The following is a 15,510-nucleotide window of genomic DNA, read 5'->3' on the forward strand; positions in this document are numbered from 1 at the left end:
CAAGACTTGTTATTGGTACAATGTTATTTCAAGAAAACTGTGACTTCCTAATGGGGAAATTGTGACATCAGAGGTAGTTAGCCAATCCAAGAGTTTATATTAGTGCACTGCATACTGAAATCCTATTGGCCAAAAAGCTAGGCAGCAATGACTCATGTACCAACCTGAATAAACTCTAAAGCAAAAAAAAAATAATTTTTTTAAATACCTCGAGTTTCTTTTCTACTTCTGGATAGCCTGAAAATCTGCCTCAACACTTTTTGCTCATTGTTTTCCTATCTATAAGGCAAAGGAGAAATCGTTCATGTATAAGTGTACGTCCCTGTCCAGTCACCAGTTCTCAGATATGGTTCTGTGCTACCCAATATGCCATTCTATGGGAAGCAGGAACAAATCATTCCCTCTCTCTTCCAACATTAAATGCTTATCCCAGGCCTAAAGAGGGTAATGTAATATAAACTTATACTGTTAGTCTGATATATTGCCATCTTGCAAGGCGAATTCAACTTTATTCACTAAAATCACTACCAAGAACCTATACTATGTGCTGAGCAAGTACTAAGTATGGGTCATCTGTTGGAGAAGACACATACACCTACTTTGTGGAGATTATCTGGTGAGGGCAGATTTTAAACAAAAACACAAATGTGTAACTGCAAGTTGTGATAAGAGCTCTGAAAGGAAGACAGAGTATCAAAAGAAAGAACAAATGTAAAGGGGATCCAAACTTTGATTCGAGGCCAGAGGCCCAGGGCACTGCTCTCTAAGAAAGTGACAGTCAGTCTGAGGCTGGACAGATACATCAGAATTATCCAAGCAAAGTGTGAGCTGAGAAGATTCCGGGCAGAGGAATCGGCAATTTCAAGACCCTAAGATAGCAAGGGACATGGCAAGTTAAAGGATCTGAAGGAACATGAGTTTGGCAAAGCGAGAGAGGCAAAAGTTAAGGTGATGAGGGGAGGCAAGGCCAACAGCAGTCAGAGGTTCAGGATCATGAACCATAGACTAAGGATTTTGGATTATGTCCCAAGGACCAGAGAAACACACTGAAGGGTTTCAACCTGGGGAGGTGACTTAAGTGTTTCAAAATGTTCACTTTTTTAAAAGTGCACTTTGGCTTCCTGAAGTGGAAAATGGATTGGAGGAAGAGGAGAATAAATTGATGAGTGTCTTCTTTTAGGCAAAAGAAGACAGTGGCTGGGACTCTTGAAATAGCAGTAAGGATGTAGAGACAGACAAATCAAGTTACTTTAAAGGTTGAATTAACATACGTGGTAACCAGAAGGGTAGTAGTGGGCAGAGCAAAGGATGACCACAGCTATCACAAGTCACGACATTACTTAGTTGATGCAAACTGTAGAATCTTCACTGCTTTAAAGTTGCTTTAATGCTTGTTTGCATTTATTTTAAATCTTCACCTGACTTCACTCAAGGATTCAATAAATTGGCAACACTCATTCAAACATTATTTACTATATACAGGACACATGCTACGCATGTCAAAAAGAAAAGACAGCCTCCATTTGCTTGTGTGTGAAATAGACAGCAACATTTAAATCAGAGGCATGTTAAGAATTATGTCATTTTCACAAAAGGAATTACTGTACTCCCTGGTCTGTAATATTTTAGTTAACATTTGCTGTTAAAAATAAAATTGGAACCAATCAACTTGCCCCATGCACAGAATTTTATGCAGGCAACATTTCAGTTCACATCTGAACTGTCTTTACATGTAGACTTTTCCCAGGTTCAAACAGTGTGAAATCCTGGCTTATTTATTAGCAAAGTGAAGCCTTACCACGAAGACAGTTATCATCATCATATCAGAGGCTGTTTGTTAAATATACGATTATTTAACATTTAAAGATAGAATTACATTAGTTTTTAAATCCTAACTTTGCTTTTCTGGTTTGCTGATTTTCAAGGTTGAAGGAGTTTAAGCAGTAACTATATGTCAGCTCAAAACATCTCAAATCTAAAGGTTCTTCATATGGTTGAAAAGACCAGTTAGAAAAACTTAGTAATTCATTGTATTTTCTCACCATATGAGGAAGCAGTCAAGGCAATGGAAGTTAGAACTTCCCCCCTCTCTTTCACCTGAGTCTTAGGACAAACGCACCTACAAAAAACAATCCTTTATCTCTAACGCAGTGGTTCTCAAGTGGGGGATACTTTTACCCCCCAAGAAATATTTGGCTATTTCTGGAGACATTTTTGATCGTCACAATGGGCATCTAGTGGGTAGAGGTAAGGGACACTGATAAATATTCTATAATGCACAAAACAGCCCTGTGCAATAAGTAATTTTCTGACCCAAAATGTCAATAATAGCCTTGGGAGGGAGGAATCATCCCCAAACTCACGTGTCCCTGAGAAATGAGGCCTGAGCTCTTATCACAAAGTTTATAATTGGCAAAACATCCATCAAGGAGGATTCCTCAACCAGTCTCCGCTTCCTGTTGTCTTTGAAATAGAAACAGTGGACACCTGCACGAGTGCCTATTAGTCCATGAAGCCTGATTAAAAATTGCATCCAGGACTCCCCTGGTGGTGCAGTGGCTGAGAGTCCGCCTTCCGATGCAGGGAACACGGGTTCGAACCCTGGTCTGGGAAGATCCCACATGCCGCTGAGCAGCTGGGCCGGTGAGCCATGGCCGCTGAGCCTGCGCGTCCGGAGCCTGTGCTCCGCAACGGGAGAGGCCACACCGTGAGAGGCCCACATACCGGAAAAAAAAAAAAAAAAAAATTGCATCCATTTGATCAGGACCAGATCCAAGAGTCTTCTGTGCTGGGGCCAGGATGTCTGAACAGGAAAGGAGGGAAGTGGGCAGTGGGGGTGGGAGAAGGAGTGGAAAATGGATAACTCGTGTTACTCTAATCTGTGACTTTTAGACCATTTATTCAAAATATAGACTTTCTATCTTCTTAACAGCCAAGTATTAAAGAGGTTTTCATTAGCCTACCTGCCAGGTTCAACCAAAGGAGACTGAAATATACTAAGGCTGGCTGATCACGTTCAAAAATGCCTGCCTGTTCCACCTTGCCACTCTGCCTCTTTAAGGACAGTATGTTGATTTTTCTCTTATACAGGCCCATTTCATTATCCCCCAAGGTGGCTACTGCTGTTCCAGGCAGACCACATTCAGAAGCACAAAGAGACTTTTCTTCTCCCATCTCTCTATATAAGAGCAAGGCAATTTTCTTTTCCAGAAACCTACTAGACTTCCTTCAAGGTCTCTCTGGCTAGCAGTGCTTTAGAGACCCATGCTTAATGGAACCCCTGGAAATCAGAGTAGAATTATCATGATCAGCTAAGGTTAACCAAGATTTATCCTGCTATGGAAAATCCCTTCCCTGACTGAGCACATGGCAGGAGGGAACACGAAGGTAATCAGTGCCCTGCCCCCAAAGGGAAAAGGTATGAACTGGAAGGTGAGTAGGTAAACAAAGGTCCTGAGGTTTACCCAAAGGAATGATACTTAAATAACCATTAACCACAGCAAACACATAATATTCACTATACACAAGGTACTGATATGAGCTGGAGCCTATGTTACCAGGGACACAGCACGGCCCTGCTCTCAGGGGTCATCATCTAGGTAGAAGAAGAGAGTAATACACCAATTAGGTACATGCATATATATATATATATATATATTAACTTCTAGGTTCTAATTAAAATTCAAGTAGGTTCTAATTAAAATTCAAGAAGGTTATCAATTTCATTAACTTGGCGGTGGGTGGGGGGTGGGAATCAGCAGATCTCTATCCCTCCACTATTCATCAACCTCTGTTAAGAATGCTCAAAAGTCCAGAAATCTCTACTTTGAGAAGAAAAATAGCCAAAAACTCTCTGGGCAATGCTTTGTAATTGTATCTCTAAATGCAGGGAACCCTGAAGAGACTTCAATAAATTACCTCCCAAGTCACCGTATCCAGGGCTATGATATTATTAGAGATCTCTAGGAATCCACAAAGCACACTGGATTTGCATTTAATCTTGAGAAAACAACTGTATAGGGTTTCTGTGAGTAATTAAATGCATCATAATGGGATTTGACAGGAAAAAAACACTGACTCTAAGTAGCTTACTGAGAACAACAAAATAGCAAGTAATGCTAATGATATTCTCTGAAAGAGATATCTTTATTTCTAAAGATTTTTAAAGGCAAAACTTACTTTAAAACGTTATTATCTTTGATTGCAAATTGGTAAATCCTTATAAAAATTTCTTCTAAATTTCTCCTGTAAATTAGTCTCTACTCCCACATATTCTCCCAGACATATGCAATAAAAAAATTATTCTCCACATACAAATACACTTTTTCCACTTAATATTTCTGAACCCAGGAAAGTGTTCTGAATATGCTAAAATGAAATACAGTAAATTCAAAAACTAATAAATCTTTGAATTACTTTCACAATCACATACTATACTAGAGGCAGGTACAGATGTGTGAAAGTCACAACATTTACTCAGGCTCCTATTCATTATTCTTTATATTAACCAATAAAATAACTTTCAATATCACTAAAATCTCTGGTAACTAAGTATACTAGAAAGTAAAAATAGCCAAGACAGACATTTTAAATCACCATATCACTAGCCACGATTTCTTCGCTATGTAAGCCAGGATTACTATTCCCCTCTACTTATCTGCACGCCTAACAGTGGGATGGATGATGAAAGGGTAACTTGTGTAAGAGCTCCAGAAGTCCAAAGCTCCAAGAAGCCTTTGCAACATTAAAGAAAGGGAATTCTCACTGACGGTTCTCAAACACCTAACACAGCACCTGGCTCAAAGAAGTTTGTCTGAATGAATGATTAACATGATCAGGTTTACCACACTTGAATTCTTTCCACTGCTTTAGTTTGGCCTTCATAATCTTTCCACAATCTAGAGTTTTGCAACAGCATCTAATCTTCCATCAATGTTCTGCTCACCTTGAATTCATTGTTGCCAGAGCAACCTACAGAAAAAAATGAAATTTACAATGGCATTCCTGTTTGCCTAAAACCTTAGATGGCTCCCTCTATCCAAAGGGTAACACCCAAACTTCTAGAAGTGCAAATAGAAGCCTCTCCAACCTGGTCCTCTTTCCTTCAATCCAGCCTCATTTTCTACTGTTATCAGTCCTGAAATGTATGCTTCTTCAATTCAAAGGGCTTATAGTTTCCTGTGCTCCTATTGCAGCAGTCACTGTATAAGCCCTTAGACAGGCTTTGTTCCTTTTACAAAACTCTGTCCCTACGATAGGAACAGTAATCACAAAATGGCCCAATTACCTCCCTCCCAGTGATGCCCTCTGCAATGTGACTTAGCAGGTCCTTCCATCAGGTCGTGGGATTTACCTCTATACCACTTGATTTCGGATGGCCTGATAACTCAAGCTGGTGAACAGACCGGCACGGATGTGATGATGTGCGAGTTCCGAGCCTAAGCCTCAGGTGGCCTTGCACTCCTCCCCTCACTCTTGGGACCCCACCGCCCTCCAACAAATAAGGTCAGCCTGACAGAGAAGGACGCAGGTGCCCCAGCTGAGGCTACCCTAAGTCAACCTACAGTGGGCAAACATATGCGAGCACCCAAGATGAGCAGAGACGTCTCCATAATCCTGAGGTGACCACACATGCATGACTCAGTACAGCTGAGACCTCAGTTGCTTAGCCTATTTAGACTCCTGAGCAATGACAGATACTGACCTTTGAAAAAAGGAGTTTATAAAAGAATACTGCCCTTATATACAGTGAGTTTTTATACAGCAGCTGATATAGTTCCCTCTACAAAATGATCTATTCCATTAATCTCCAGGTCTGGGACTAAATCTTACTCTCATTCTTTCAATACTCAGTTTCCAGCACATTGTAAGTTCTCAATGAAAGTTAATTAAATTGATAGCGTCTTATCCTCCAAATTCTAACCTGTAATATTACTCATGCAATAATGCATCTACTTAATTTTATCTTCGTCAGGGTGATCATTCTAGTTAGAGCAATAGTTAAATATACATAATAAGTTTAACCTTTAATTCTTCCACAGATTTAATACTCATAAAACTGAATTTCTTATAGCTGTACCTGAATTCTAATAAGATAAATGAGCACTTGGAATATGACCAAATTATCTTAAACTTTAATGGGTATAAATCAAACTACATAAATTGCACTCTCTTCCACATTCTGAATTCAACTCAAGGTCTACAAAACTTTAACACTAAATTGAAAATAACTTTTCCTTCTCATTCAATCTGCCAAGTTACAAGACAGAATGGCAATCAACAGAGTAGAAAAACATTACTAGTAGTTTGGAAAGTAATGGGGGCAAAACCTCACACCACAGCCTGTGCACTCAGAGGACAGAGAAAGTAGCTGAATATTCCTCAGCAAACACAAGATTAAAGACTAAGGACGGTAATTGGTGGTACTGTTCTCTTTCTTTGAGCCTAGGACAAAATACATCTTAATATTAACTCAATCATTTAGACTGGATTTTTGTTCGAAAGGGCGGAGAGAAGGCAACATACTCAAAAAAGGAAAAAAAATTAATAAATAAAAGCAGAATCTTTTGAAGAACCACCAGAACTTGCCCTGTTCTCTGAACAGACTATTTTGCTCCTGTAGTTAAGAACCGCCAGGGATGAGGAGCCTGCTTTTGGAGCCCTGTCATTTCAAAGTTGCCCTAAAACCCTTAGATTCTAGACCTTCTTAAGCCACAATCGGGGTCATTGAAGGTTTTTTTTTTTTTTTTTTTTTTTTTGTGGTACGCGGGCTTCTCACTGCTGTGGCCTCTCCCGTTGCGGAGCACAGGCTCCGGACGCGCAGGCTCAGCGGCCATGGCTCACGGGCCCAGCCGCTCCGCGGCATGTGGGATCCTCCGGGACCGGGGCACGAACCCATGTCCCCTGCATCGGCAGGTGGACTCTCAACCACTGCACCACCAGGGAAGCCTTCATTGAAGGTTTTTATAAGCTTTGTCTTCCTAACACCAGTCCCCTGGAGTGCGGTTAACTCTAAGTGAGCTCTTAGCAGTCAGAAATAGCAGGGCAGCGGCGATTAAGATTTTCCCACTCAGATCCCTTACGTTTTTCCGATTCACAGGTCACAAAACCTTACTCATTTATTAGGTAATTTAATCCCTCCTGGGAAGCAGCAGAGAAGAAAAAAACAAGAATATGGAGTCATCACACTAGCAGAAACTGTACTGCGGCACAAAGTTATGTGCAACAGACCTGCCATGAAACCCAGTCTCTGCCATGTGCTAGCTGTGTGACGTAAGTCACACTGAGCCTCAGCTTTCTCATTTGTAAGATGGGGGAGTAAATGACTGCCTCTCTGGTACACAGTATCAGATGACCTATTTCACATCTCTTTGTAATTCACTAAGCACAGGGCTAGCTAGCATGGCAGGGGCTCAGCAAAGAGGCCCTTTCCCCCTTCCAATGTTATGAAGGCTCTTTTCTGTTTTCCACCTAATAATATTTTCTCATCCTTCAAGGCTGATCCCCATCTCCCTTTTGCAATCATCCCAGTCAAAACAACGTGCTCCCATTTTTTTGTGTCTATTTGACAGTCATTTAATTTTGCCATATATTATATAGTGTAGTTAGATGCTTATACGTCTGGCTATACTTTTGTTTGATTTAGAATGTCTTGGAAGAAGCAATGTCATCTTATTTCTGTAAATCCTGTTTCCTTCCCTTGTTCCCAGCACAATAAAATTTGCTCAGGGTCCCCAACCAATGTGTGACTTTTCAAGCACTTATTCTTCAAAATATTAAGACATAGCAGCAGCTTTCAGCAACCTCTGCATTATACAGTCATCCATTAAAAAAAATAGAACCGGCAATGATTTGCCATGTCGTCCCTCAGCTAAGAATTACTTTGACAACAGTTGTCCAGAAAAAGGCTTATTTAACATCACAGGATCAGTTGCCATGTGTCTCACATTTTCTCTCTAAAAGTCAAGAATTCCATCCACATCTCTGTATCTGAAAAATGATATAAAAATTGAGTTATAGCCATAAACTAACAACTATTTCTAATATATAAGCAACTAGACTCTACAATATTTTAAATGCTCCTTTAATTATCTTTTATATATCGATATATATATATATATATATACACACACACACATACCTATATAGATATGTATCAAGTCATAAGCCAAATAGTCATTATCCAGAGAAAAGTATCAGAACAATTTTGTTCATTTCAGTGCCTCAAAGAAAGCCCTATCATCATATGAGCAGTAATAGTTACAGCAACTAACTTTCTCAACAACCCTTGAGGCCTTCTATTCCCGGCCCAAGACACTCAAATCCTGCAATCCCTAGAAACCATCTGACTAACCAGGTACAAATCATGTTCTTTCTACTGTGAACTGCCTCTAATTTTTTATCACTAAAAAAACTTGTAGCTATACTTTAGAGTAAAAACAGTATATATCATATATATACATTTTTAAAATAAAAATAAATCAAGTACTATGTACATTTTTAAGAAAAAAATACTATTGTTCATTTTTCCACATCCTTTCTTAGGAAATTATATACTACCTGGTGATATTTTTCCACAGGTGTTGAAACAACATTAATTTACTTTTCATTCTAATAAAGGCTTTTTTGATTCTCAATTATAAGTTTTTTGAGGGTAGGATTTTGTTATATTCCTTTGTCTTCCTACAGAGCCTAGTACACTGATTTGTGTAAAATCAATTACTTATTTGATTTTTCATAATAAAAGTGACTCTCTGACACGAAGAACTTGGCAAGTCCTATTTTTCACATACGCTCCAGGATGACAATCCAAGAACCACCTACTCAATACCTACACGATTCTCTCACTCATTCATGCAAATATTTATCAAGAACCTACTATGTGCACAGTTCTCAGTGCTGAGGCTACAGCAGTGGTCAAAAAACCAATTTTCTATATTCATGAATCAATCTTTATTGTGTACCTGGGGATTCAAAGATGAATGAGGTCAAGGGTGTATCTCACCCAAGAACTCTGATGTGATAAATAAGTAATGTGAAGTAAACGGCAGAGCAGTAGGAAAGGATAAATCCTGCCCTAAGATGGAGCAGTTTATTCACACACTGTCCGGATACCCTAAGCTAAGGTACCACATTCACTAGTATGCTTCATGCAGTTTACAATAAAGCAGGCCAAACAGCACATGTGATCACAAAGCTTCCTTGACTCAGGTTCATGAAGCTCACGGAGCTGCTAAATTTCTATATTTAAAAACAAATCTTTGTTTCGTACCATGTTTCACAGTAGGTCTCATTAGTTTTAACAGGAATAGGAATTACTTAAATTTCACAGGTTTAATTAATTCTGAAGCTAAGCTGCCTGGGTTTGAAACCTGTATTTACACTAGCTCTGCAACCTTGGGCAGCTCACTTGAACTTATATGCCCTGGTTTCTTTACCTGTAAAGTGGGGAAATTAGCAGTACCAAACTCTTAGAGCTCTTATGAGGGTTAAACAAATAAATGTACAGTATCTAAAGCATTCAGAACACTGCTTGGCTCATACACAGACCGATATGTGTTACCACCATCATCATCTTTATAGTCTTATTCACTTATTTTACTAGATAAGAGTGATGTCAGGGTCTTTAAGGGACTTTCTCAATCCTTTAATTCTAAGGAAGTCTCTATATTGACATAAAACATTTAGTATCACTTTTCCATATATAACATACATAACTACTGATCTATTGCATAAACGCCTGTTAACATCTGCAGCTAAACAGTAAGTGATTGCCCATTAGAGAAAGTATTTCATGATTCATAAAGGATGCATGATAATAGAGTTGCTTATTATGAATATTATCCTCTTAATGTATATGCCAACTTCAAAAAACAGGTCCTGGGCTTCCCTGGTGGCACAGTGGTTGAGAGTCCGCCTGCCGATGCAGGGGACACGGGTTCGTGCCCTGGTCCATGAAGATCCCACATGCTGCGGAGCGGCTGGGCCCGTGAGCCGTGGCCGCTGAGCCTGCGCATCCGGAGCCTGTGCTCCGCAACAGGAGAGGCCACAACAGTGAGAGGCCCACATACCGCAAAAAAAATAAATTAATTAAAATAAAATAAAATAAAATAATGAACGTACTTTGAAGAAATGCTTTTGGTCAAATATCGTGGAGAAAAAGAAATATATTGAGTAGCACACCAAGATCCCAGGTATTAAAGAGAGGTAAAGTAAACCAAATATCCAAAGGTACAACCAGTTTAAGAAGAGACAGATAGGGACTTCCCTGCTGGTCCAGTAGTTAAGATTGCAAGCTTTCAATGCAGGGGGTGCAATTTCGATCTCTGCTCAGGGAACTAAGATCCCACATGCCATACGGCCAAAAAACAATAATAATAACAAAGTTTAGCTTAAAAAAAAAAGATAATTCTTAATTGTCTATATAAAACAGACATACAACCAAGATGGAAAAGACTATTCATAAAATCACTGAAGGAGTACCATTTATGGAGCTAAAAAAATTAATAGCAGACAGACTTTGGAGAATTTGTAAGCCCTGAGTATAAAGATATATTTTCAATTTAATTGGTGATACAGGTTTACTAGGGTTTTTCACATATATGGATATATTCACACACACATACACATACTGCCATGGTTAGAAATGTCCATCACAGCTAAAGGCTACCAAAAATCTAATATATTAGAAAATCGCTACTGATGGATTAATTGTTGAAAACAGCTGTATACAGGAAACAACATGTAACATCCCTGAAAAGGGAGACCTTGAAATACATAAGCCAAAAAAGATCATAAAATCATAGAATACTAGGTTAGAAAGAACAATAAAGCCCAACCGTGCTTCTGAAGCATCTGCCGTCTTTGCGGAAGCACAAAGCCATGAAATTGAGATCATAATGGAAAGAAATTCCATGGCACTATTGAAGTGATACTTTAATTTAAAAATTATGGAGAAAAAACCCCAAATATACAATTTTACACAGAACAATAAGTGCTCCAATACTCATCCACTTAGTCAACAAGCTTTTGTTGAAAGCATTTGTGTGCCACAAAATACTTGCTACATTTGTGGAATAAGATGATAACCAGGGCAGAAATGGTTCCTTCAGGGAACATACATTCAAGAAGTCATTAAGATCTAGGTCGACATGTTTCTCAAAATACAGACTGAACCAAAGTCATCCCCAGGTGCAACTTCAAAATTCAGATGCTCCATCCCAAGGAATTATGATTTAATAGGTATTGGGTAGAACCCAAGATCTGTTTTTAATAAGCTTTAGTGGAAAGAGTGAGGTTTTGGCTCTGCTATTAGCTATGCAGCTTTGGGCACTAGTCACTTAACTTTGTCTCTAAGATGGGAATAATTCTGTTTAAAAGGTTTATTCTGAAGAATAAAAACATTTTCCAAGTGTTTTGCACAGTACGTGGCACAGGTGTCTTCAAATGGCACCGTGAAAGTCAGAAAATCTGGATTCACACTGATCTCAGATGCTTACCAAATATACAACAGTGGACAAGTCACTGAAACCTCTGTGAGCTTCAGTTTCTATTCATGGAATTTGTGGGTAGTAATATTTTCACTGTTTAGCATAAAGATACTGGAAGAAGAAAAAATAGATATTTTTGGTAAGCTGTAAGAAGTACCACAGAGGTAATTATAGTAGAGGCTACCAGCAGGTTTTTAAAATTTTATTGAAGTATAGTTGATTTACAATGTTTTGTTTAATTTCTGCTGTATAGTAAAGTGACTCAGTTATACATACATTCTTTTCATATTCTTTCCCATTATGGTCTATCACAGGATATTGAATATATAGCTCTCTGTGCTATACAGTAGGACCTTGTTGTTTATCCATTCTATATATAATGGTTTGCAGCTGCTAATCCCAAACTCCCAGTCCTTCCCTCCAACCACCTGCCCTTTAGCAATGACAAGTCTGTTCTCTATGTCTGTCTGTTTTTGTTTCGTAGATATGTTCATTTATGTCATAGTTTAGATTCCACATATAAGTGATTATCATATGGTATTTGTCTTTCTCTTTCTGACTTACTTCACTTGAGACTACCAGCATTGTTAGTCATAGCAAAGTATACTAAAATATAATCCTTAAAAAAGAGGGTAAAGACTTTTGTAGGAAAAATTGAGAAGCAATTTTTTTACCTTATTTTTCCAACAAAATTTACTTATCAAGAGTTTGAGTACCGAATGTGTGCCACCTGGGAAAATGGTAACTCCCCAAATGTAAATCAGGAATATAGACTCCATAGACGTTAATATAAATCTTAACCCCTTTGAGAACTTCACAAAGACAAGTCAGCTACAGTCTCACAAGCCAACAATTGTTGGAAATACTACCCAAAGAATAGAAAACCCTGGATCACCTAGCCCAATACTTAAACATTACTACCCACCAATTAGATAATAGAAATAGAAACACTGGAGCTCACAGAGGTTCAATGACTTGTCTGTTATGTGTTTGGTAAGCATCTGAGTTCAATGTGAAGCCACATTTCCTGACTTCCTAATAGGCCGCAGTCGTTTCCCAGCTGCCATTTTGAACACTCTTCAGTACTTACATCTCTTTCTGTAACAATCCCAGCAAGCGATCATCTAATTCCATTGGTCGGCAATCTACCAGTAGTAAGCGAATCACCTGGAAAGCTTTTAAAAATATAGATTCTGAAATTCTGATTCAGTAAGCCCAGGGCAGAGCTCTGGGACCCCTCTGTGCAAAATGCTTCCCAAGTGATTGTGAAGTGGGCGGGAATCTGGCCGCCAGTGATGCTGCACTCTCCAGTCCACTCTGTAATCTGGGCGGTGCAACCAAACTCCAATAGTATTAGGTTGAAATCTTCCCCACTTCAGTTTCCATGTTAATTCTAGTTTTATCCTTGGGGCCACACACAACACAAGCCTCATCTGTCTTTAGGCCCTTCAAGTGATCTATATTATGGTATGTTTCAAATCTGTTATCACTAAATTTATCCACATCTTTTCATTTGTAGTTTGTACCCAGAACAGCACACCAGCCTCGTTTAGAAACCAAATGGTGATACTCCTTTATTACAGGAAAAATATTCTCATTAACACAGCTTAAGTGTGCCTTTTACTAAACTGACAACAACATATTATGCTTACTTCTTTGTAATACCCTTACGAAAAACACTTACTTTGGAATATATTTATTTTGGAGTAATTTTAGGTTTACACAAAAGTGGCACATGTAGTACAAAGAGCCCCCATGCCCCCCTCACCCGGTTTCTTTTCCTAATGTTAACATGTACAATACCACAGTACTGAACCAAAAATGAGTTTGCTTAATTACATCTTTTTACACAAATTACTTAACCCATTTCTTTCCTCCTGAACACAGACGTTTGGCTTTTCTTTTACTACATGATGCAAGTATAGGCCCTTACATTTCATCTATTAAGATTCAAGGCAAGATTTCATCTTGCAAAACTTTGGCTCAAAGACTCAAGCTTTGGATACCCTATACTTGTTAAGATATTCTGAGTTGGGCTTCCCTGGTGGCGCAGTGGTTAAGAATCCGCCTGCCAATGCAGGGGACACAGGTTCGAGCCCTGGTCTGGGAAGGTCCCACATGCTGCAGAGAGCAACTAAGCCCACGAGCCACAACTACTGAAGCCCGTGCACCTAGAGACTGTGCTCCGCAACAAGTGAAGCCACTGCAATGAGAAGCCCGTGCACCGCAACGAAGAGTAGCCCCCGCTTGCCGCAACTAGAGAAAGCCCTCACACAGCAACAAAGACCCAATGCAGCCAAAAATAAATTAATTAAAAAAAAAAAGATATTCTGAGTCAAGGTTCAGTTAGACAGCATCCACTACTGCCACTAGATTCTTGCCACACACACACATCTGGTGAGTAAGACTTCTATACTTTTACCTTGTTTGACAGGCCTAGGCTTGGGATAACATACACCTCCCTCGGGTTGCATTAAGCCACTTCTGATACATACACACCATCAATTAATTACTAATCCAACCAAGTATCTGTACATCCAGTTACTTTGTTACTCCTGCAAAGATATTTCCCTGCCTCAGAAAATTTCAGACACGCTGCATCTCTATATTTTTAATTTGTACTAGTCTAATACATCTTTGTATGTTGTTCTTCAGCTGAGAGATGTACACTATCTTCACACTGGAAGGAATCCATGCACCAAATGACTCTAAAAGTCCTCAGGAAAAGAGGGAACTCTCTTAACATCTACTGGCCACTCACTGAAGCGGTTAATGACACTGTGTGAAAACTGGTGCCCATAGGAAGTCCACAGAGAATTCCTGATGACTCAGAAACTAAAATCAGAAGAAAGAGAAAGGTGGTATTGTAGTATTATCTCCCTGGGAAGAAAAGAATTCAATTTATCCTCATGAAATTAGTTCCTGGCCTTAAATATTATAAAGTTTAGTGAACAGAATGGCACAAGATAGCAATTTACTATTGAAATCCTGATTAAAAAGGATAAATTAGACATGTGGACCCAGAGATAGCTACACTCAGCTATATCAATCACTGCCAGAAGATTTTTCTAAACAGCTTACTTCTCCCTCAAAGGATGTGAATAATTTCCAATTCTGTTTATCTCTCAAAACCAGGCTGTGGAATCTGTTTTTAAATTGCAAAACAGAATTGACAATGCTTTCAAGGAAGGTGGCAAATTCACAGCCATCCTATCACACCAGTGAGCTTCTTAAAATGGGAAAGCCATTAAAAATGTCTTTTAAAAGGCATCAGACTCTTCAAACTTACCTCATAGTAACTCCGAACTGCATTGCAAAACGCTTCATCGGCTACAATCTGGGTTTCCCCATTGAGGAAGGCCTGGAACCGTTCTTTCAGTAACTGCAATTGCTGCTTGTTAAGCTGCAAGGAAAAAGAGGGAATCAGATCAAAAACTAGCCAATCCATGAAACATAATGACTTTTAAAAGTTACATTTGCTACTTGTGTCTAAGATTTCATACCTAGAATTAACTTATGGGTCATTTTAAAAATGTAGGTCACTGCCCCACATACTCTGTGATACCTGATATTGCGATGGAATCCAAATTTCTGCCCCAAACAGAATTCCCGTGATTACTACACTCTAATCCCTCTGTAGAGAGAAGAAAAAAAAAATCTAAAATTCGAATGAGAAACTAACTGGCAGCTGCCCTGAATAGAGAGAGCAGAAGGGACAAGTGCTCTTGGAGGTGAACGGCCAACCATCAGCTTTGGACAAAAGGTGACAGGAAAGACAGAGGGACCCAGAGAAAGAATCCTCTGGAAAAGACATCTGTGGTATGCCAAAAGCCTGGATTCCATGAGTAAACACACCTCAGTGCCTGAGCTGAGATAAAGGAATGATAAGGAGGCGAACAGAGAGGCGATGGGGGGCAGTGAGTGCATCTGGAGGCAGGCTAGGGGAAGGCCGTGACGCAGGGAGTGGAGTGGAAGTTCACAACCAGATTTGTTCACCCTGGGTCTACCCATCACAGTTACG

At 39.3% G+C, this 15,510-nt stretch overlaps 1 protein-coding gene across 13 annotated transcripts in view; it reads right to left on the reverse strand.

Annotated features, from left to right (window-relative positions):
• The window catches only part of CADPS2 (calcium dependent secretion activator 2), a 485,983-nt gene that overhangs the window by 366,123 nt on the left and 104,350 nt on the right, over positions 1-15,510 (reverse strand). For all 13 annotated transcript variants that reach the window (XR_012334053.1, XM_073809879.1, XM_073809876.1 and 10 more), the window contains exon 2: positions 14,779-14,892. Coding sequence is in view for 12 of the 13 variants with exons in the window: in XM_073809879.1 (XP_073665980.1) it covers positions 14,779-14,892 (114 nt within the window). In the remaining variant the exon portion in view is untranslated. The remainder of the gene's footprint in view (positions 1-14,778; positions 14,893-15,510) is intronic.

This window comes from Tursiops truncatus, chromosome 9 (assembly GCF_011762595.2).
Source record: "Tursiops truncatus isolate mTurTru1 chromosome 9, mTurTru1.mat.Y, whole genome shotgun sequence".
Taxonomy (NCBI): Eukaryota; Metazoa; Chordata; class Mammalia; order Artiodactyla; family Delphinidae; genus Tursiops; species Tursiops truncatus.